This window comes from Hippocampus zosterae, chromosome 19 (genome assembly GCF_025434085.1).
Source record: "Hippocampus zosterae strain Florida chromosome 19, ASM2543408v3, whole genome shotgun sequence".
Lineage (NCBI taxonomy): Eukaryota > Metazoa > Chordata > Actinopteri > Syngnathiformes > Syngnathidae > Hippocampus > Hippocampus zosterae.
In genome coordinates, this window is record NC_067469.1 from 8,942,476 (window position 1) to 8,965,283 (window position 22,808).

A 22,808-nucleotide genomic window follows, 5' to 3' on the forward strand; every position below is an offset into this window, starting at 1 on the left:
CTGTATCTCTTTTTGTTATTTGAACAGAAATATGCAGATGAAATCATTGATAATTATTGGATCGGAAAAGAATATCAATGTAAAGCACGGATAGTAAAGAATTAAAGTGGAACATAATTTAAACTCGACAATGAAACCTAACGCGAGTTTGAACGCCTACTATGAAACCCTAAACCTAGTTTAAAAACCGACTATGAAAACCTAATTCTAGTTTGTAACCCTACTTGGAAACCCTAACCCTAGTTTAAAACCCTACCTAGAAACCCTAACCTTACTTTAAAACCACACTATGAAATCCTAACATTAGTTATATTTACTATACATAAAATTAATATTTTGCTTTAAAAATGAACTAAATTTTAATTTAAAAAATGATATTAAACAACAAAAATGGAAATAATGTGAATAGGATGATGAAAGCATCTCGTCGGGAATGACCTTTAAAAAAATGCGACTGAAATGAAAGAGGAGCTCTCCAATACCAAAGGGTCGGCTTCAACTTTGACCTTTGGCCAATTCTCCGTGTGCTGTTTTTTTTTTTTTCGCTGTGATGTGCTGACAAGAGGAGACAAGGATTTGCTCTCTTGTCCCAAGACCGAGTCTGGCAGGTTGACCTTTTTTTTGCCACCACATCAGCCCAACATCATCTTATTCCAAAATTTGGAGGATTGACTCATTTCGTGCGCACCAAGGACTGTAAGGTAAGGAAAATAAATGAAATATCCAAAACAAAACATTTGAAAAACTAAAACTAGGCATTTTCCCCAAAATAAAACCAAGTAGTAGGCTCTAAAATTCATTCAAACTAAGTGAATTGACGAACCAAAGGATAAAACTAAAACTAATTAAAAAAACCAAATAAAATCTAAAGACAACCTTGAATATCCAGCCGTTTTTCCTCTCATTACTTTAAAACACGGTTGCCATAGTGACCAATTCTTCTGATAAGGCAGGCTGTTGTTTTAATTTCACTTTATCTGTGTTTTTGCATTGAGTGGGGGAAATGAGGCGTTTACGTGTCTGTGCTGGGCCACAATAATACAAAAGCCAGCACTTCCCTTCAGGGATTACAATAAGATACATTTTAAAATGTAATTAAACCCCCCAAAAATGACCTTTAGGTAAAATTCAATTGCATAAAATGAAACATGAAATAAATTTACATTAAAATAAAATTTCACCCCATAGAAATTACATCAGAAAATGTCATTAAACATCAAAATTACCTTGTAAACATTCATGAAAAAATACAAAGGAAAACAAATTTTTAATTATACTTTGAAAATGAAAGTGCAAAATTCGGATTACAAATGAAAGATTATAGATTAAAATTCGAAACTGAAAAACTAAAACAAAAAAATTGTAATCAATAATGAAAGATAAAATTAAGCGCAAGATGTCTATTACATTTAAATTAAATTAAGCAGTTTACTTTAAAAATTGACAGGTTTCTTTCATCAAATACCTTCCTTAGTTATGCGACAGCTATGAAAATACTCTATACACAAAAGAGGACAACAATACAAAAAAAACTCATCGTTCAAGTAGTAATTTAGCATGTGATGGCAAAATCGCATTCTGCAGGATTGTCCGAGTTTCGTCACCGTGAATAAAAGACTTAGAAAAAAAGACCAGTGTTAAAGATCGCTTGACTAGGGATGTCACCATTCACTCAAACCTCGACTCGATGCAATTTCCCGATTTTGAGAACATGAAAATTCCCCACAGGAAGGCCAGGGCCCGGAATCGAACCCATTGTGAGACGGACGTGCTAACCAGTCGGCCACGGTGCCATCCTCCCATTTCTGGATTGAGAAGGTTTTATTCAGCTTCAATGTTCTTAAAGCATGTGGGATATATATATATATATATATATATATATATATATATATATATATATATATATATATATATATATATATATATATATATATATACTGTACATGGAGAGGTTCTCAGCTCCTCAGTACGGAAGTAATATTAATAATTCTTTGTAGTGGATAAAGAATATATGCCTATGGGTATGTTGCGCTTTGAGTATTTTTCCCCAGAGTTGTCTTGGGGGGCTGACGTGTGCAGTCTCTTTGCAGGTTAGAAGTCTCGGTCCCAACCTGAGAACTCCTCCTCTGTCTTGGTCTGGTCCTGAGGGAAGCGGTCAAAATTGATGTAGCAAGGGCCCTGAAGGTGACAAAAAATAAATAAATACAAAAGACTTAGAACCGGAAGCATGACACATAAGAGCGCATGTTCTGGCGTTTTTTTCCATACGGATGCGTAAAGAACTCACCTTGCGTATGAGGCGGACGGTGGGCGCATCTAGCTGAGCCATGCGCAACTTGTGCCAGTTCATATTACTGAACCACCTGCGGGCAAAAAGACATTAGCCTTGATGTGTGCATGAACTTTCACGTCAAACATAGAGACTCAAGGATTTTCCTGCATTATGTGTTCATATTACGGTAAGTACGCAGACTTGGAAGCAAAAGCGATGTGGTTGTTTTTCAAATATAACATGAACCGTATTTTCCACACTATAAGGCGCACCTAAAAGCATTCCATTTTCTCAAAAGCGGACAGAGCACCCTCTAATCCGATCTGCTATTTCTATTTATATGTTTCATGTCCGTGTTTGAGACCAATTTTTATTGTTACGGCTGCAGGGGTTGTGGAGGCTCCATAGAAATAATGCTGATTGTATCGTATAGAATTCCCTTTAGTGTGGCTCCATCTAGTGGATGCACAGCGCAACAGCAGCCACTATTGTAGCTTCTATGCGCCTTACACTCCAAAGCGCCTGATTGTGTGGAAAATACGGTAATTCTCTCGGCGTGATGTTTAGTTTGACAGCAAACTCGAAGATGGAATAATGGCTGTTATGTTGAAAAACATTACGACTACATGACAGATTTCTTTGCGCGGTGACCTGTGATGTCGGACATCTTTGATGCCATTCTTGGTGTTTCCCAACCTCTGACCGGGCCGTGGTCTGCAACAGTAACAACATCAACGCATCAATAAATAAATAATAGCAGCCATTTTTATAATTTTTTAAAAAATTGAACACTCCCTGTGGTGTCGGTCTTACCTGCACAGTTTACTGATGATGGACTTCGCCGCCTCGCTTAGGTAGGGAGGATACTTCAGCACACCGTCTAGGATCTTGGCATAAATCTTCTGAGGCTCCGAGCTCGAAAAGGGAGGACTTGATGGTTCCCGTGAATAAAACATGCAAAGAGAAAGAGACTAATGCAGACTGCATACGAGTTTTTATTTATTTATTTTTTTGCGATGCAGACTGCTAACTGAAGTCACCTCGATTTTGTACAGTTTGTGCTGTCCAATAATAAATGTAAAATAATAAATACTTGTTTAAAATGATCGGAAACGAACATGATAAATAACAGTTGAATCAATAGAACACGGTGCTTACTCGATCGAGAATGTGGTTTGTTTACATGAGTAAAAGTTGAAAAATATTTTAAATAAGAAAAATGGAAAACATTAAAATGTTTTCTATGATTTATTTGTATACATAAATATGGTTTCATTTATTAATTTTCAGTGTGCAAAATGTTTTAAAATAATATTTTTGTTGAATTTTTACGAATCAACACTTAGCAAGGTGCGTTTTTTTAAAAATCTTGCACACAGGTACAAGACCATTGAAAAAAAAACTAACATTTCTAAAAATAATTAAAACAGTTTTTTGAAAAAACTCCCTGTCCTGACAACTAATTAAAACTAACAACATTTCAAAAGCAAAAGTGAAAAATAACTCCCAAATTATAATTATCCTGATGCTTGTGCTAAATCGCTAAAAAGTGTTTCTTTAAAGCCACTTCGTGGAATCTTGATGTTGTAATCACTGATGTTTTTTTATGTATTTTTTTATACAGCTTTTTTCTGGTGTAGTCTAATTTCTCATGAACGAACTTTGGAATATGATCGCCTATGTAACATGGGTTCATGAATGTGTACAGTCTATGCGAGAAGCATGGTGCTCTCCATTTTAAGTGCGTTTACTCCCATGTTGTGTCAACTATATGCAACTACAAAATCAAGGCTTTAGTTGGAGGAGTCCACCCCCCCCCCCCCACTGTACCTTCCGACCAGTAGCTCGTAGATAAGGATGCCCAGTGACCAGAAGTCAACAGCAAAGTCGTGTCCCTGATTCTTGATGATCTCAGGGGCCATGTATTCAGGAGTACCAACAAAGGAGTACGTCTTTTCACCGCGCACTAACTCTCTGGCAAAACCAAAGTCCACCTGCGTGGGATGAATAAAATCCATGGGATAAATATAATATGAAAGTGAGCAGAAATTGATGGCATGTTGTTGGTGGAACAGAACCGACCAGTTTGACGTAGCCGCGCACGTCCAACATGAGGTTCTCGGGCTTGAGGTCTCGGTACATGATGCTCTTTTTGTGGAGGTAGGCATAAGCCTCCACCACGCACGCCGTGCAGAAAATGGCAATCTGCTCGTCAAAACGCCCTCTGACCAGCAAATACAGATTGCGGGGGGGGTCTGTTTGGTTACCGGAGCATCAATACATACAGCATATGATTGATTGTGTTTTTTTTCCCCTCACACTTCTTTGAGTTTGGTCCAGATTTCCCCGCCACCGCAGAACTCCATCACCATGTAAATGTAACGAGTGTCTTTGAAGGCAGCGTGTAGCCTACAAAAAAAAAGACAAAATTTGAACACACGACACTTCATTTTTAAAGTCGGCGTACAATGTTTTACACGAGAGAAATTCACAATCTTTTCTAATTTAATTTTTTGTTAATCACCAGATGTGTCATATGATGCTTCCAAATGATGAAAACGAACCCAAAACCTTGTTCTTCAGCCTTCTCTCATTGATGTGCACACACTCATGGCTGACAACGAAGCGCTCTAAAGTAACCATGCCAGTCTGAAGCCTGACTTCACATGCTGGCTGCCAAGCTGGATTTTAATTTTTCCCTCTCTTCCCTTCCTGGTGCTTTCACCTTTCCTCACAGCCGTATGCATGCACTCATGGCCAACAACGAGGTGCTCTAAGTAGCTACACCAAACCAGAGCCCTGGTGAAGTCTGTGAAATTACACTCCCATCCTTTTCCTGTCTTGTTGCTTCTGCCTTTCTCACCGTGACCTGTACACATTCGGGGTCATCAACGAGGCGCTCTAAAGTGACCATGCCAGTGGACTATCCAAAAGCACGATACAGGGAGAGCTAGCCAACTAGCTAAATGCAAAAAAAGTTTCATCTCCAGTAGTTCTCAGGCCTTTCACAGGTACAGCAATTATCTCTGTTTCTGCCTGACTTGACTTTACCTGACAATGAAGTCGCACTGGATGGCCTTGAGGATCTTCTTTTCAAACAACATGTGCTCCTCCTGTCTCTTGGCAACAATGTGCTTCTTACTCACTCGTTTCACGGCGTAATACTTTCCATGGTTCAACGTGGTCATCTTCAGAAACAAAGAAAAAAGACAAAGCTTCAGTTCTGGCGATTATGATCCCAATCCAGTATTTGTCGCAAGGCCAGTCAAGGTACCAGTCCCACGCGGCCAAACCCTCCGACTCCGAGGGTGACTGGGTCCCCTTGGTAGCGGCCCTCCTGGTACAACACCGGGACCAGGTCCTTAAATCTCAGAGTGGCCTTGGGGCTATCGTGGACAAAGAATTGCATTTGATTAACCCTTTCAGGGACAGCGGTTTGTTAGCCAAAAAAAACGACCTTGCCTCTCACCTGGAATTTTCTGGAGCCTGTGCCTCCTGCAGCATCTTGGAGCTGATGATGAAGACAGGTGTGAAATTCAACATTTTTCACAAGACGGACGATAAAGAAACAGAGCATACTCATCAAATAGCTCCAAGTGCTCGACTGGGATTGTCTCCTCAAACACCCTTGAAGGAGAGGATTCAGAAATAAGCAAATGACATGGAAAACAAATGAGATAGATAAAAAGTATTTGGACATAATTAGTCTGTTGTGGTAATGTCAGCGCAGCGGTGCCTTGAGATATGAGGTCAGAACACTCCAATCAACTTTCCGCGTTTCAACTCCCGTATGAGCTCATCAGTGCGGCACTAATACCGGTTGTTCGACGCAGAGGACTAAGAGTATATGACTGGGTACGGTTTTGTTGTCTGTCTGCATTAAAGCCGTTGCCAAAAGAAGCGCAACATGGACGCCAATTAGCATTAAGCTAGCAAGGCCTTCCTATAGGCAGTTGTTGGGCTCTTTTAAATGCACGAGGTGTAATTCTCCCTGTTTAGCTTGATAGGTACAAGTCGGGGCACTTGTATCTCAAGGCACCTCTGGATTACAATAATTAAAGTAAACTCTCATATATCGTGGGGGATATGTTCCGGGCCCACATCTTTTCTCATCTGGACTTACTCTTTGTCGATAGAGAAGCAAGTCACTGGGCCGTCAGCAGTGCAGGTGGCCGTTCTTAACACTTCACTGCAGTATACAAAAAAAAAAAAAAGGAGAAATTTAATTGTTATGGTACTCATAATTCACTTGTCCGACCTGGAAAACAAATGCAAGGACTGCAGTAACGTAGCAGGCAGCAGGTTACTGTCTCTGTTTCCATGACAATGTGAATGTGCTTTATTCCAGCGTTGCAAACACACACAAAACAGCAAACTATGAGTGGCAAAGTTGTGGACAACACAATGAATACCATTAAAAAAAATTGTATAACAGATTTAACAAATTCAAATAAAGTTCTTTCTGTTATCATTTTTACTGCCACCTGATCACATGATAGGCTGTCCACTGAAGTGGCCGCTGTGCCTGAAAGGGTTAAAGTGCTTTAAATTGATGACATCCATTACATGTGGTGCCTTTTGGAATATTTTGCGAAGGAGAGCGATGTCGTGCATACGTAACATGCGCTACAAAATCCGTACTGTCGTCTAAATGAACAAAAACGACATCATAAGGCTTTAGCTGGAGATACCTTCTGATATATGTTTCTGTGTGTGTGTGTGTGTGTGTGTGTGTGTGTGTGTGTTTAGGGAGAGAACAGAAGAGTGAATGGTGCACACCACTGTCCTTGGGAGTGTAAGACGTCGCTATGGTTACCGTATGAGGGCCTGTTCCCCAAAATGCTCGCCCTTCCCCATCCGTCGAATCTGCTTCTGAAGCCCGTTGACACTTTTCGTCACCAGTACCTGATGGGAAGGAAAACACACAGTGTCAACATATACTCTGTATACAGCACAAATATACAGTACCATACAATAAATTCATGATAATAATAATACCTCTCCTTTAAGAATAATATAGAACGTGTTTGCTTCCGCTCCCTCTCGGACAATGACATCTTTGTTCTGGTACTTCACCTAACAACGGGATGGTCACAAAGCAAACATGCCACGTGTGAAAATCTCGAAAAAACAAAACAAAACAAACAAACCAAAACCCCCCAGCAACTGTTAAAATGTATTTCAGGTAACAAAAACAAGAGGGCTACACACCTCCTCCATGGAGTCAATGATTTTGGATAACTGGACATCATTCAGGTCCTTCAGAGTCCGAGACCTTAAAAAATAAAAATAAAAATAAATGAACTCAGCACTGGATGAGACGCAGTTTGAGTGGGAACTACGGTGGACGCACGTCTTCAAGAAGCCCAGGAGCTCCTCTCGTTTTTTCTTGGATTTGTTGGTGATGATGGTCCTGTAGGTCTGTCTCTCCATGCACCACAGACGCACCTCAGTTTTGGCTGCATGCAAAAGCAAAAAACAACACATAATAAATACTCTTTTGAGATCTCCTGGGTCTGAATCTTGTTGCTTTTATTCATGGACTTTTCGTGCTGTATTGATTTACGAAAGCAAGAAAAAAAAAATACGCGAGCAGAATAAAGATGAAAGCCAAAGGCGTGAACGCTAAATAATTTACCATCCTGTCCGCTGTGTGATTCAAGTTTGTGGCAACAACATTAGGTAGACCTTATTTCACACACTCTCTCAACTATGGCAAATATCTCAAATACGCCGAAAGCCACACCGAAATACTTTTTTTTTTTCACAAGACAAATTGCACTCAATTATATATATATAAAAAACGGTTCTTCTGCGGTGTTCATGGTCAGTTGATAAAGCAGCATGTGGCGCAATTGCACCATCAAGTGGTGCTTTCCTTCTACTGCAAGGAAACTAATGTGAATTAATGTCAAGTGGATACAGTGAAACTCCTCTACAACGAACCGACATGGGTAAAATTCCCCCTTGTGTGAAAAACTCTCCTCACGACGAGATTCACTACAACGAAGTCTAATCCAACAGCGACCTCTACTGATTCTTTCAGTAGAGGTCAGATGCATGTTGACATCTGAGATTAAATTTGCTACAGTGAAAAAACCCCTGTTGTGAAAAATGTCTTTCTGCAAACATGATTTTGTTATAGAGGAGTTTCACTGTAGTGTCAAGTTGGCTGACGCCATCTAGCGGTTGAGGGTGTGAAGCGTGCTTGCCATTATCTCAAGACAAAGAAATTCCCTGAAGGACTGGAGGAGGGGGGGGGGGGGTGTCGGTGCTGACCTTTAACCGTGGCCGTTCGTTTGCAGTTGTACAGGATCGCCAACTCCCCGAAGACGTCGCCGATGCTCAGGGTTCGGAGGTCGCGGCCCGCTTGGGTGACGAGGAGCTCGCCGGCTATCAGGAGAAACACAAGATGCATCGTTCTCATCGGTAAGGTTGTCCACCATCATGGAAAGCGCAAACGCATGCCTCACCATAAATGGCCGCCGGTTAATACCTGTAAATTGTTATGTTACTATAATGTGACAACGGCAACGAATGATTATTTTACGAACCGATTGATCCGTCGCTTAAATTTGATTCACTGTTGCCCAGTGTAATTCTCAATTAGATAATGGATTGGTTATCGATGAATCGTTCGCGCACTCACACCTGCCACGATGTACATGCTGTCCCCTTCGGATCCTTCCTTGATGACCTCGCCCCCGCGGCTGACTTTGGACGTTTCCAGGAGGTCCACCATCATGGCGATTTGCTCATCGTCCAGCCGGCTCAGGAAGTCGTTCTTCTGGATTGCTTTCACGATGAGGTTGGTCTCGCTGGACACCCACACACACACACACACACACACACACACACACAGACAAAAGCAACATGACTGTTTGAGTAGTAGCAGTAGCAGAACGCTTCTCTTCCACTAGATGGCAGTTGTCTGTTGCCAAGTCACACCACAGAAGAAGAACTTTGTGAACTTGTGAGTCAACTGAGATAGATTTTTTATTTTAGCATTCACATATATACAATATATATATTTTTTGTGACCTGATTTTTGTTTTTATGTGAAAAGGGATGCTTTGGTTCCATAAAAGTTGGAAAACGCTAAATAGTTGACTGGAATGACATAATGTGGCATTGAGTGGATTGAAGGCTGACCTGTCGGTTTTCTTGACTCTGGACTTCCTGATAACGAGCGTCTCCGGGATGGGTTCCGGCGCGATGACGGCAGCGCGACTTTTCCTGAACTCGGGTTCGATCTCAGCGCCACTCGGAGGTGGAAACTCTGGAAATCATTTTGGGAGAGTTAGCGGCCAGCTTGTCAGTTTCAGAGCCCATCAGGCGCTTACCGAGGTCGTGGTATTGAGCGTGTAGCTCCTGAAGGAGTTTCTCTTTCTCCTGCAGACGTTGCTCTAAGAGGACAAGAAAAAGAAGAGGAAAAAAAAAGACAAATTCATGACTGAATAAATTAAGAAATGTTCAAAAAATGCCAATGTAATACATTAAACGTGTAAAATTTGAAAAACAATTACTTCAAAAAGCTGCAAAAAAATTAATACAACAAAAAATGTGTATTTGTTTTAAATGGCAAAATAGTGACACATTTAAAAGTGAAATCATCGAACCTTTAAAAGTGTAACCATGACAAAACTGTTTTATTAGAAAATAAAATAAAATAAAATAAAAATAAATTAGAAAACAACAACAAAATAATGATGAATGAATTTTTAAAAAGTACAAACTAAAAAGAGGAAAATACACAAAATAAAAGGTGACTAAAATTGGAAAAATTGAATCTCAACTACCCCTCCGTGAGTCGTCACCTTACCGTGGTGGAGGGGTTTGTGTGTCCCAATGATCCTAGAAGCTAAGTTGTCTGGGGCTTTATGGTTCTAGGTGAGGGGCCAGACAAAGCACGGCTCAAAGACCCCAATGATGATTGCGATAAATGGATCTAGGTTTCCCTTGCCCGGACGCGGGTCACCGGGGCCCCCCTCTGGAGCCAGGCCTGGAGGTGGGGCTCGTTGGCAAGCGCCTGGTGGCCGGGCCTACACCCATGGGGCCCGGCCGGGCAAAGCCCGAAGAGGCAACGTGGGTCCCCCTTCCCATGGGCTCACCACCCATGAGAGGGGCCAAAGCGGTCGGGTGCAATGTGAGCTGGGCGGCAGCCAAAGGCGGGGACCCTGGCGGTCCGATCCTCGGCTGCAGAAGCTAGCTCTTGGGACATGGAATGTCACCTCTCTGGCAGGGAAGGAGCCCGAGCTGGTGTGTGAGGCAGAGAATTTCCGACTGGATATAGTCGGACTTGCCTCCACACACAGCCTGGGTTCTGGTACCAGTTCTCTCGAAAGGGGTTGGACTCTCTTCCACTCTGGAGTTGCTCACGGTGAGAGGCGCAGAGCAGGTGTGGGCATACTCATTGCCCCCCGGTTCAGTGCCTGTACATTGGGGTTCACACCGGTAGACGAGAGGGTTGCCTCCCTCCGCCTTCGGGTGGGTGGACGGGTCCTGACTGTTGTTTGTGCATATGCACCAAACAGCAGCTCAGCATACCCACCCTTTTTGGAGTCCTTGTAGGGTGTGCTGGAGAGTACTCCTGCTGGGGACTCCCTTGTTCTGCTGGGGGACTTCAATGCTCACGTGGGCAATGACAGTGAGACCTGGAGGGGCGTGATTGGGAGGAACGGCCCCCCCGATCAGAACCCGAGTGGTGTTTTGTTATTGGACTTCTGTGCTCATCACGGATTGTCCATAACAAACACCTTGTTCAAGCATAAGGGTGTCCATATGTGCACTTGGCACCAGGACACCCTAGGCCGCAATTCGATGATCGAGTTTGTAGTTGTATCATCGGATTTGCGGCCGCATGTTCTGGACACTCGGGTGAAGAGAGGGGCGGAGCTGTCAACTGATCACCACCTGGTGTGGTGAGTAGGCTCCGATGGTGGGGGAAGATGCCGGTCCGCCCTGGCAGACCCAAACGTATCGTGAGGGTTTGTTGGGAGCGTCTGGCGGAATCCCCTGTCAGAAGGAGTTTCAACTCCCACCTCCGACAGAGCTTTTCCCATGTTCCGCGGAAGGCGGGGGACATTGAGCCCGAGTGGACCATGTTCCGTGCCTCTATTGTTGAGGCGGCCAATCTGAGTTGTGGCCGTAAGGTGGTTGGTGCCTGTCGTGGCGGCAACCCCCGTACTCGCTGGTGGACACCAGCAGTAAGGGATGCCGTCAAGCTGAAGAAGGAGTCCTATCGAGCCTTCATGGCCTGTGGGACCCCAGAGGCAGCTGACAGGTATCGACTGGCCAAGCGGAACGCAGCTTCGGTGGTCGCCGAGGCAAAAACCCGAGCGTGGGAAGAGTTTGGTGAGGACATGGAAGCCGACTTCCGGACGGCTTCGAGGAAATTCTGGTCCACCATCCGACGTCTCAGGAGGGGGAAGCAGTGCACCATTAACACTGTGTACAGTGGGGATGGGGCGCTGCTGACTTCGACTCGGGACGTTGTGAACAGGTGGGCAGAGTACTTCGAAGACCTCCTCAACTCCACCAACACGTCTTCCTTGGAGGAAGCAGAGCCTGGGGACTCTGAGGTGGGCTCTCCTATCTCTGTGGCTGAAGTCACCGATGTGGTTAAAAAGCTCCTCGGTGGCAAGGCCCCAGGGGTGGATGAGATCCGCCCGGAGTTCCTCAGGGCTCTGGATGTTGTGGGGCTGTCCTGGTTGACACGCCTCTGCAACATCGCGTGGTCAACAGGGAGAGTGCCTCTGGATTGGCAGACCGGGGTGGTAGTCCCTCTTTTTAAAAAGGGGGACCAGAGAGTGTGTTCCAACTACAGAGGGATCACACTCCTCAGCCTCCCTGGTAAGGTCTATTCAGGGGTGCTGGAGAGGAGGGTCCGTCAAGAAGTCGAGCCTCAGATTGAGGAGGAGCAGTGTGGTTTTCGTCCCGGCCGTGGAACAGTGGACCAGCTCTACACCCTTAGCAGGGTCCTTGAGGGTATGTGGGAATTCGCCCAACCAGTCTACATGTGTTTTGTGGACTTGGAGAAGGCGTTTGACCGTGTCCCTCGGGGAGTTCTCTGGGGGGTGCTTCGTGGGTATGGGGTACCGAACCCCCTAATACGGGCTGTTCGGTCACTATACCACCGATGTCAGAGTTTGGTTCGCATTGCCGGCAGTAAGTCAGAATCGTTTCCAGTGGGGGTAGGACTCCGCCAAGGCTGCCCTTTGCCGCCGATTCTGTTCATAACCTTTATGGACAGAATTTCTAGGCGCAGCCGAAGCGTTGAGGGGGTCCGTTTTGGGGGCCTCAGTATTGCATCCCTGCTTTTTGCAGATGATGTGGTGCTGTTGGCTCCTTCAAACGGGGCTCTCCAACTCTCACTGGAGCGTTTCGCAGCCGAGTGTGAAGCGGTTGGGATGAAAATCAGCACCTCCAAATCTGAAACCATGGTCCTCAGTCGGAAAAGGCTGGAGTGCCCCCTACGGGTCGGGGAGTAGATCTTGCCCCAAGTGGAGGAGTTCAAATATCTTGGGGTCTTGTTCACGAGTGGGGGTAGGAGGGAGCGGGAGATCGACAGGCGGATCGGTGCAGCGTCTGCTGTGATGCGGACGTTGTATCGGTCTGTCGTGGTGAAGAAGGAGCTGAGCCAAAGGGCGAAGCTCTCAATTTACCGGTCGATCTATGTCCCAACCCTCACCTATGGTCACGAGCTATCGGTCGTGACCGAAAGAACGAGATCCCGGATACAAGCGGCCGAAATGAGTTTTCTCCGCAGGGTGTCCGGGCTCTCCCTTAGAGATAAGGTGAGAAGCTCAGTCATCCGGGAGGGGCTCAGAGTCGAGCTGCTTCTCCTCCACATCGAGAGGAGCCAGATGAGGTGGCTTGGGCATCTGATTCGGATGCCCCCTGAGCGCCTCCCCGGTGAGGTGTTCCGGTCATGTCCCACCGGGAGGAGACCCCGAGGAAGACCCAGGACACGCTGGAGAGACCATGTCACCCAGCTTGCCTGGGAACGACTCGGGATCCCCCGGGGAGAGCTGGAAGAAGTAGCTAGGGAGAGGGAAGTCTGGGCTTCCCTGCTAAAGCTGTTGCCCCCGCGACCCGGCCCCAGATAAGCGGTAGATGATGGATGGATGGATGGATGGAATCTCAATTAAAATAGCCATTAATAATTGAAAAAAACTTAAGTACAAAAATAAACAAATCGAAGAATTTCAAAAACATCTCAAATTTTAAAAATTCCAAATTGGAAATGTTGAATTTATTTTTCAGCTACGTTTTTGAAATCAACAATTTTGAAAACCAAACCAAATTTCAATGAAAATGTTACCAAATGATAACAACTAAAATTTGTAAAAAAGATTAGAAAATGACGAGAAAAGAAGTATATGTCTGTGAACACACAAAAGAAAACTGTAGAAAAAGAATATATGTATACATAAAGTGGGATGAGGAGAAAAATCAATCCATTGACAAAAACAAGTGAGTCACAAATTGCTTTTAAATGTGCCTTGTACAGACCCAAGTCTTTATTTTGCCTCTGCAGCTCCTTGTTGATGACACATTGCTTCTCCAGCTGCTGCCTCAGCTCCTCCATTTGCTTCTCCATCCCTGCACGCACGGCGAGCGCAACAATGACAAGCCAATCGGCTCAACTCAACCGCCTGCATGCCCTGCGCTCTGTCGTCAGCGCCCAGCGTGAGCACCCACCGCCCCCCGCTGAATAATGCACACTTGCCACGGGAGGTCAACGGGGGTGGGCCATGGGAACACTGTCACACATCCTGCCTGCGTCGGCTAATGAGCTACTCTTTGTTTCCTGCAGTTTGATGAGGCTCAATTTCCGACACCGCGCAAATAACATCAGACAGGTCGGGAAAGTTGGATCAACTGTTTGCATTAGCTTGACAGCGGCGGCGGCATACCGTCGGCTACAGGCGCCACACCCTCTGGAAGTTCAACATCTGTCACAAGGCGAGCTGTTAAAAATCCCAGGAAGGGAATAAAGGGCTGGCGGGGCAGAAAAAGTTGCTTTTTGAAGAAGCGAGAAGAAAATAGAGGGACAAAAGCAAGACATTGATAGACACGTTGATTGTGTTACTTTTGAAAAACGCACAACTAGAAGTCAAGCTGACCCCGCGGTGTTTTATTGCTGGCACTGGTACGCGTGCAGGCACACACACACGTGGCTGAAAATGTGCACAATTTGGAAAATGAAATCATTTAGGCTTCGAAAATACCTGGATGGAATTAAAGAAGCAATTATTTTTTTCGTTATCATATTTGGCCACCTAACAGGAATGAGCTCCATTTTTGTCATATTTTACGTCAAACTTCAAAATATGATGTAAAATCACGAGCAAACTTTTTTTCTGCTGGTATTGTTTTTATATATCATTTTTTTAATTAAGTTATAAGAAGTTATAAGATATCCTTTATTTGTCCCACAGTGGGGAAATTTACAGCCTCCAGCAGCAAGAATGTAGGTAGAAAGAAGAAAGAAGAAAAAAACAAAACAAATACCGTTCAATTAAGTGTAATATAAATACAAAATGGATAAATTGCAGTGCTTTTTACAATTATCTTTCACATCATTTAATTAAATACATGATTTTAATTCCATTCACTCCTATCCACACACACACACACACACACACAGATAGATATTTTCATATTGTTTGAGGTCAAACTGACGCCTTGTCATGAAAGTTAAAAAAAATGGAAAGAAACTGATATTGTTGTATTTGAATTTTAACACCGTGTTTTTTTTCAAATATTTTATTTTTGATAACTAACAGTAGACATTAGTCAAGTAAAAAAAAATTTTTATTTGAATTCTGCTGGCCTCATTTTGGTCGTTTTCTCCTTAATGTACAGTATTTGCCATTATTGCATGTAAATGTCGGTTTCTTACATTTGCTTTGTTTTATCTTTGCTGACTAAACATTTCCACAAAAATATGACTGCCATGGTTGCCAGTCTATGACGTACAAAAATATGAAAAAATATGAATATATTTTTGAATGAGGAAGAAACATAATTTATATTCAGGATATTGTATATGATTTTTTTTTAATGACTAGGAAGCAGCATGAGGATCTAAACCTGGTGGCCGTTTCTGTGCATGTTGGAGAAGGAAGCGGCCACTCACCTGCAGGCTTGTACAGGAGGTCAGCAGACAGGACGAGGGCCTCACGTAGGCTACATATGGGTTAGTATCCCCAAATATTCTCAACTCTTGACTTCCTTTCTTTCGTATCCGACTCTTTCGCAGCCTTTTTCTTTTTTTTTGCCTGGCTGCCTGGTTGTCAATCTCAGCAGCTCCTCTGGCATTGAATCATTTAGCGTCACCTGACGCTCCTCCCCTCTCTCCAGGTGGGGGAAACACAAAGAGGAGGAGGGGGGGGGGGGAAGAAGCAGAAGATGTCTATGAAAATGGATGCAGGAGGTGTTAACAAAAGCAACATCAAGTGCTGTAAATGAGGGGCTGCAGTTATCGAATATTGGTAGAATCGTTTAATATACCGATGACCTTATCGAATGAAATGAGATTTTGCATTACTTAACAAGATGTGCATTCGATCCAAATGGGGTTTCCAACCTCTTCTTCTAAGAAAAAAAAAAGTGTGACTTTGGGTATTTAAGAGGCGGGGCCTGGGCTGATGAGTGACGTGGGCGTCGACGAATGAAAGTATAATTAGCAGTCCTGAGCTCAGCTCAAATGGCTTTAAAGCCATTGAATTAACAATGCTGAAAAGGCATTCAGAAAAGCAAAATTACAAAAACAGAATATTACTTTTTCCGACACTAAATAGGCACTTGAACGCAACACTGACTACTTCTACCCAATTACTCGAAGTTTTTTTTTTTTAAATACCAAGAGTCATTTCCTTTCCAGGCGGTACGGCGGCACACGTATCTAAATGAGGCTAAAGGGTTAGCGTTGTGACAAAGGGCGTGGGCGTTTTATGGGCGCTTTGAGTTAATTATTGATTGGTCGCCGTGGTTAATCAGCGACACTGCTGACCCTCAAACACAGATTAAAGGCCTTCCAGGGGGGAAGGGTTGGGATTTAACATTCAGGGGTAATATGGTGTGTGTGTGTGTGTGTTACCTTGTAGAAAATCAGCGTATCGCATCGCACCTTCTGGATTTCTGTATGCCATGCTGAAGGATGGTAAATGCACACTTAAGATGTAATTGTGCTACCTGATGGGGAGGTTGGAAAATTACCATTTGATCAAATCAAACGATTGGTTTTACATTTGTGATTTTATTTATTGATTAATTTGTATTGTTATCCAGACATAAGGATTGACTAAAATCGAGAAAAAAAACGAATTTATTAAAATGCAATTAGTATTTTTACTACTTCTACACATTTTTTAATGCTATACATGGTAATATATTGGTTGGATTGCCAATTATCATGCAAAAAATACTTTAAATGACTACATTAATTGTAACGTGAACTCATTTTCTCTGTTCTACATGCTGGCGATGTTGGGAAACGAAATTCTGATCGGTCATTCAATTCAGTGGTCCCCAACTATCGGTCCGCGGACCGGTACGGGGCCGCGGCCCGTTTGGGACCGGGCAGCACACAGACAGACATGCGAGCTGTGAGAAAATTTGCTTCATCAGAGGTGGGGAAATGTGTGCACCTCTCGCCAATCCGAGTCCTCCTAACATTGGTTTACTAGTCGAAATAAACAGAATCCGCCAATAAATGAAAGAAGCAGCAATAAACAAAAAGGAATCGGAAGAAATAGACGTACATTGAAACGAGCAGTTGATGGGCAGACGTGATTTCCGAAGATGAAGCAGTTTTGACACGTTCCTCCCCTCGCGATTTCTCCAGAGCGACGTGGAGGAGGAAGTTGTTGTGCGTGTTTTATCGTCAAAAACCACACAAGAAATCTGTTGAATAATTTGAACCAGTAGCTAAAATGCGAGCGTAGTTCGAACAGCCTGCCCACGTAAACATGACTAGTTTAGCCGCTAATAAGTAGCTAGCAGCCACCGGATGGAAGCAACGCTCAATCGTGTCACCTTTTCATCAGTCCCATTTGCAATTAGCAATCATGCTAACGTCGTATTGTAGCATCGTATTTAAATGATTTACATTATAAGGCGTATTTATTTTTCCTAATTGCTCCATTTCTGAATAGTTCACTATGTTATTTTATTTTACGTTTGTTGTACGGTAGAATAAAATGAATAAACTTGAATAAAATGTTGAATTACTCTATATCGTTGTTGTCATTACCAGCGCTTTCAAAGTGGCAATTTAAAGCAATGAAAAAGAAATGGTTGCCAGTCCGTGAACAGTATGTACTTGTCTCAACCGGTCCATGACACACACACACATAAATAAAAAAGGTTGGTGACCATTGATTGAACCCTTTGCCAGTGTCATAAATGGGAACTCTGTTGTTGCCATGACAACCGCACATCTGCAATGTGGTGGCGCACTGGCTAGGAAGCACCACTCATAAGTCATTGAGCCTTGACATGTCGAATCACACGTGCGACGTCGAAAAAAAAAGGAAACCAAACAAAAGTCAACCAGTCTTTCAAGAGCAGCCATTTTGAAGTAGCTGATGGTGAATAACTTGAGTGACTCACAGGAAAACACACGCACAAAAAAAAGAATATTTAAAAGTATTTTTTCTTTGCATTGTATTTGTGAGTGGGACGGTGTCATGACGTCATTCAACTTGATTAACAGCCAAAGTTCTAAAATCGAGACAGCGAGCATGTGAGGTAGACATGGTTCATATTACATTGTGTTTGTTCTGAGCCCCCTCCTCCCCCAACCCCCTTCAAAAAAAAAAATTGTGGCGTGGTCGTTTTTTTTTTTTTTTTTGGTGTGCTACACTGTACATTCAGTTGCACGCCAGGCCACAGGCTTGGTGGACATCTTGCGGCTGTTCTAAGACGGCTCGGACGAACTGGCTGAAGACACGCTCCATGTAGCTGGCGCCGCGCGGGAACAAACCTTCCAAGAAGGCGATGTGCCCACCGTGGGACGTCACCACAAGCGCCACGTTGGGTAGGTCCTTGGCTACACTCAACGGAAAAGCTGCGACATACACAGACATGCTTATGTCAACCATATTCAACCCCAATCTAGTACACAATTAACCAACTTTTAATCATAATTATGATTTTGGCTGCAACAATTTAATTAAACCCACTTATCGACAACATTGACATTTAAAATGCTTGCACTACCGCTTATCTAATGAAGTGCTTTCGCAAGCAACTAGTAGTCAACCTACCACCAGGGGGCGAAAGCATAGTTAAGTCTTCCTTTAAATCGCCTTAAATAGCAAGCAAGTTGAATCGAGGCGAGAAAAGAAAGTTCACCAAGAAATTGGAATGGAGGAGCTCGTGTTTTGAATGGGATCAATGTTTGTTGACTGGGCTTCATCATTATTGCATTCTGTACTTGATATATACCGTCTGGGGGGGCTAAACTTGAAATACTTCCCGTTGTCATTCTTCTTCTTTTACATTTACTGTGTTAGACACCACCTTGTGGCCGACGGTGAAATTACACATAACAGGGCACAACAAGGAAAGGCTGTAATTTAAAAAAAAAAAAAAGGAAAATAGCTGGAACACAAATCCAGAACGCAGCGATGAAAGGGCGTTCATGATAACATATTATAAAAAGCGGTGCAATAAAAAATATTTATGGTATATTAAGCAGACAGAATAACTGCGAAGTCATGATTACAATACTGCTCAAAACAATTAGCATTTTGATCAGCCCTTATATAAAAGTATCCCTTGTATACAGAACATGTGGTAGAAATATTTGTGTAACTGACCGTATTGCGGGGAAAAGGGGTCGTCGGCAGCGTTGAGGCACAGGACGGGCACGGCGGTACTCTGGAGCTTCCAATCGGGGCTGGCGTGGCGGTAGTACTCCGTGCACGATTCGTAGCCAAACAGCGGCGCGGTGAAGCGCTCGTCAAATTCACGGATGCTGCGCGCCTAACGCAAAAATATGACATTTGGGGAAGTTTTTGTCATACTCTTACGCTCCCCCCCCCCCACACTTCCGATTAATTTATTTCCCGATGGTCGCAGGTTTATTTGCGTCTAGATTTGCCTTTTATTTTTGAAATATTTTCATTTTCTTCCCTTTAAAACCTAATCATGACTTTCTTTGCGACCTAATTCTTGTAAAATGCCAACTTTTTCCTGTTAAAATTCAAATGACCGTTCTCATGCTGTTCCAACGTACTTTTTTTCTTTTCATTTTTGACTTTATTTTCTCATAATTAAAATACAGGTATATTCGAAAAACTAATAAATAAATAAATAAATAAAAATAATACAACTATTTTCATATTCCAACAAATTTTTTATGTGTTTTTTTTTTCACACAATTACACCTTTTCTCTTTTAAAAATGTTGACTATCATGTTTCAATTTAACGCTTACAAAATTGTGACCTATATTGAAAAGATGACTATTTTCAACATATTGCCACTTTCCATCTTTAACTCATTCAGTACCAGCCAATTCTGGACCAAGTCTGAAAAGATGTTTAAAAACGTCTTTGGGAGTGAATGAGTTAAATATTCCCTCTCTCTTATTTACGTCATTTTCTTAAAGTGAAATTGATTTTCTATTCAATCTCATTCTCGAAAAATGATGACTTTCATACCCTACTCCAGCTACATAACCAAACACTCTTCATACAGCGCACCTTCAGGACGTGGTCGATGTCCACCACTTTGTCCAGCATCTTCCTGTGCCTGCAACATAAACAAACACATGAAAAATCTTCCCTTTTTTTCAAAACGGAACTTAAAACTTGAATAAAACTCGAAGTGACCTGAGCACGGCGCGACACAGTCCTCTCGTGAGGTGTTTGTTGAAGAGCAGCCAGTTGAGCGCTTCCTCCATGCTTTGCGCCGACTTGAACGCGTCCCAGGGCACCGAGACCGTCAGGCCCGCCACCAAACCCGACTCGGCGCCTTTCCGGCCGAGGTAGTTCAGCAGTAACATGCTGCGACGGGCACAACACGAGGCTTGCTTGATTTGCTATAGCAGCGATTGAGGGGAAAAATGATTTTGGGTGTTCACTTACCCTCCTAAAGAGAAACCCAAGGCAAAAACTGGGGCTTGTGGGTAGAGGCTTTTCACATGTTGGACCACCAGCTCCAGATCGGACGTGTTGGCGGCGCAGAAAGTGAGCGGTGTCTGAAGGTTGCACAGAGACACCAAACGTGAATTAATTATGATTCGGTTCCTTGTTTGGTAAGTGACATAGCAGAACATAAGAAAAAATTCCAAAGTAAACATTTTGTTTTTTTTCTCAACTCGAATATTTTCAGTCCAACACTTGCAAGTCCAGGTAATAATTTATGGAGGACTTACAAGTAACTCCTCCCCGCCGAAGCCTCTGTTGTTGAAGACCACACATCTAGAAGAGCAACATATTTGCATGACTCAACTCTTGCCGGTAAGATATAAACGGCGCTGCGGTTGTTTGCCAACCTGTAGCCGTGGGCTGCGGCCTGCCTGACGGCGTGCAGCACGTAAGACTGCGAGCTGTTGCCAGTCAACCCCGGCAGGATGAGGACGGTGGGCCGCGTGGACGCTCGCGGGTAGGCGGCGCTGCTGTCGTTGTCCTCCCAGTCCAGCGAGATCTGACCGCCGTCGGCCGTGCGGATACGCTCGCTGTCGGACACATTTCCAGAGGTCGGTTATTTCATTTAAAAAGATTTGGGGAAAAAAAATCCCGCGCATGAGTGCAATGTGATGATTTGAGGATTGAGCCTTACTTGCGATAAGCGACGTGCGGTCTGGACTTGATGAGGAAACACAGGACGGTTTGAAGACGGCCTCCCCAGCACCACGGGGTTGGGCTGAAGGTCTCGGTCACCGCGGGACAGTGCTCCTCAAGGAAGTCACGGAAGTTCTTGCCGCACACCAGCAATGGCCTCTGGTGGGAATAGCACAGGAAGAACTGAAACGGTGAGTCGCAATTAGCAATGAAGCATGCTAATAATTATATCATAATTATTTTGGGTTCATGGACAGCTCAGCCCAGTTCGACTTTGTTCATAAGCAGAACGACAGCTTTTCAAGTGCCACATTTGCTGCTGTGGTAAGACTACTGAAGTCTTCAGAGCTTTCAGCCATTATGGAGAAAATATTTGACGATGATGGGGTTATTATAAATCAATCTCGTAATGAATGACATTATTTTTCATAAGTTTGGTTTGAATAAATACACCCATTAGTCAATGCATATAAAATATGTGGAATTGCTCATTTTAACTAGGATCACCTACAGGGAATGATTTAATGAAATTAATTAATTCCTATAAATCAATAGAAATGAAATCATATGTTATAACAAACCAATTTGGAGAGAAATATCTTAATGGATGCACACAATATCTGATTTACTTAATAATGTAAGTGCACCGCAAAATTAAATACATTTTGTAAAATCTTGTAATTATTATTCCGTTACTGAAAATCGCGTAGAAACAGAAGGCTCCCGATGTTGTCATTTCTAACTCAACTCAAACCAAAATTAATAATATGAAAAAATGAATTCATTGTAAAATCTTGACTGGGGCGCTTCACCTGATTCTTGCGGCCCCAAAGGTAGCAGAGGGCGGCCGTGAGGGAGCAAAGCAGTACGGTGTCAACCCTGGACACCAACTCCCAATGGACCGTCCACAGGTCCAGCAGCGCCAATAGCATGTCGGCGACTTCAATATGAAGCAGTTCGAAATTAATGAGCGATTAAGTGACACATGAGAAAGAATTCAAATCAGACTACCTAGTTCGTCCCGTTAGACATGGACAATGGCACCCGCCCTCCGCTTGACGAACGGAATGAGTCACTTCCGGGTTGCTTGTCAACTCACATTACGTCATTAATGTTTCAAGGTTATACTGCAAATTTCGTTTTTAATCGCTATTATTATTATTACTAACACTGCAGAAACACGTTATGAGTTTTCTGCGTTGCTATATCCTATGATTAAATCTAATTAGATCTAATAAAAAAATCGTACGTTCAAACAGGAAGTACCACTGTAATTCACGACGTATATGGACTACAAACATGACCACAAAACTACGCATGCGCAGACGCCTAATACGTTTGAAGTGTTGTCTGTATATGTGTGTGTGTGTAAACAAAATGTTCTGTAATAAATACAAAATTAACTACATTTTAACAACGTATTATACAGTAATGATATTGTGACTGAAAAGGCTGCAATACTGTTTTGTTTAGAGATCTTCCAACAATTATCATGAATATCCACCTGGCATATTTTGTAAATTGTTGTTCAACTCCTCCCATGAATCTGAATGGTAGTAAAAAAACATTGCAAATTTTTTAATTTGTTTTCTCAAATTCAAGTCTGTCTTATGCTGTTTGATTAAGGCAAAGGTTTTTGGTTTTTGTTTAAATCACAATGCTAGACAAAAAGGTGTTTTCCTTTATCTGGCAGTCAGCGCTCTTCCCATTCCGAGAACAAAACAAGCCCTGGTC

The 22,808-nt window shown here is 43.1% G+C and overlaps 2 protein-coding genes across 5 annotated transcripts; both read right to left on the reverse strand.

The window, feature by feature from the left end:
- Positions 1-1,934: 1,934 nt before the first annotated feature.
- On the reverse strand, positions 1,935-16,371 carry prkg3 (protein kinase cGMP-dependent 3). Of its 3 annotated transcripts, XM_052052625.1 has the most exons (23): positions 15,417-16,371; positions 14,191-14,275; positions 13,787-13,876; positions 9,616-9,678; positions 9,425-9,551; positions 8,924-9,090; positions 8,552-8,665; positions 7,626-7,731; positions 7,484-7,547; positions 7,271-7,348; positions 7,089-7,177; positions 6,396-6,461; positions 5,852-5,899; positions 5,742-5,783; positions 5,547-5,658; positions 5,324-5,460; positions 4,592-4,681; positions 4,355-4,496; positions 4,103-4,266; positions 3,086-3,202; positions 2,924-2,986; positions 2,288-2,363; positions 1,935-2,178 (listed from the first exon to the last, which is right to left on the reverse strand). In XM_052052625.1, the coding sequence occupies exons 3-23, from the start codon at positions 13,872-13,874 to the stop codon at positions 2,092-2,094; spliced, it is 2,040 nt and encodes a 679-aa protein (XP_051908585.1). In that variant the 5' UTR covers positions 13,875-13,876; positions 14,191-14,275; positions 15,417-16,371; the 3' UTR covers positions 1,935-2,091. The 3 variants fall into 3 exon arrangements, with proteins under 3 accessions (XP_051908585.1, XP_051908584.1, XP_051908583.1); XM_052052624.1 differs by lacking the exon at positions 14,191-14,275; XM_052052623.1 differs by lacking the exon at positions 15,417-16,371 and having other exon boundaries at positions 13,787-13,945; positions 13,976-14,637.
- Positions 16,372-17,752: 1,381 nt separating this feature from the next.
- On the reverse strand, positions 17,753-22,162 carry LOC127592140 (phospholipase ABHD3-like). Of its 2 annotated transcripts, XM_052052645.1 has the most exons (10): positions 22,086-22,162; positions 21,887-22,014; positions 21,073-21,233; positions 20,786-20,968; positions 20,666-20,711; positions 20,376-20,488; positions 20,121-20,294; positions 19,992-20,040; positions 19,105-19,270; positions 17,753-18,350 (listed from the first exon to the last, which is right to left on the reverse strand). In XM_052052645.1, the coding sequence occupies exons 2-10, from the start codon at positions 22,004-22,006 to the stop codon at positions 18,154-18,156; spliced, it is 1,209 nt and encodes a 402-aa protein (XP_051908605.1). In that variant the 5' UTR covers positions 22,007-22,014; positions 22,086-22,162; the 3' UTR covers positions 17,753-18,153. The 2 variants fall into 2 exon arrangements, with proteins under 2 accessions (XP_051908605.1, XP_051908604.1); XM_052052644.1 differs by having other exon boundaries at positions 21,887-22,153.
- Between the last annotated feature and the right edge of the window lie 646 nt (positions 22,163-22,808).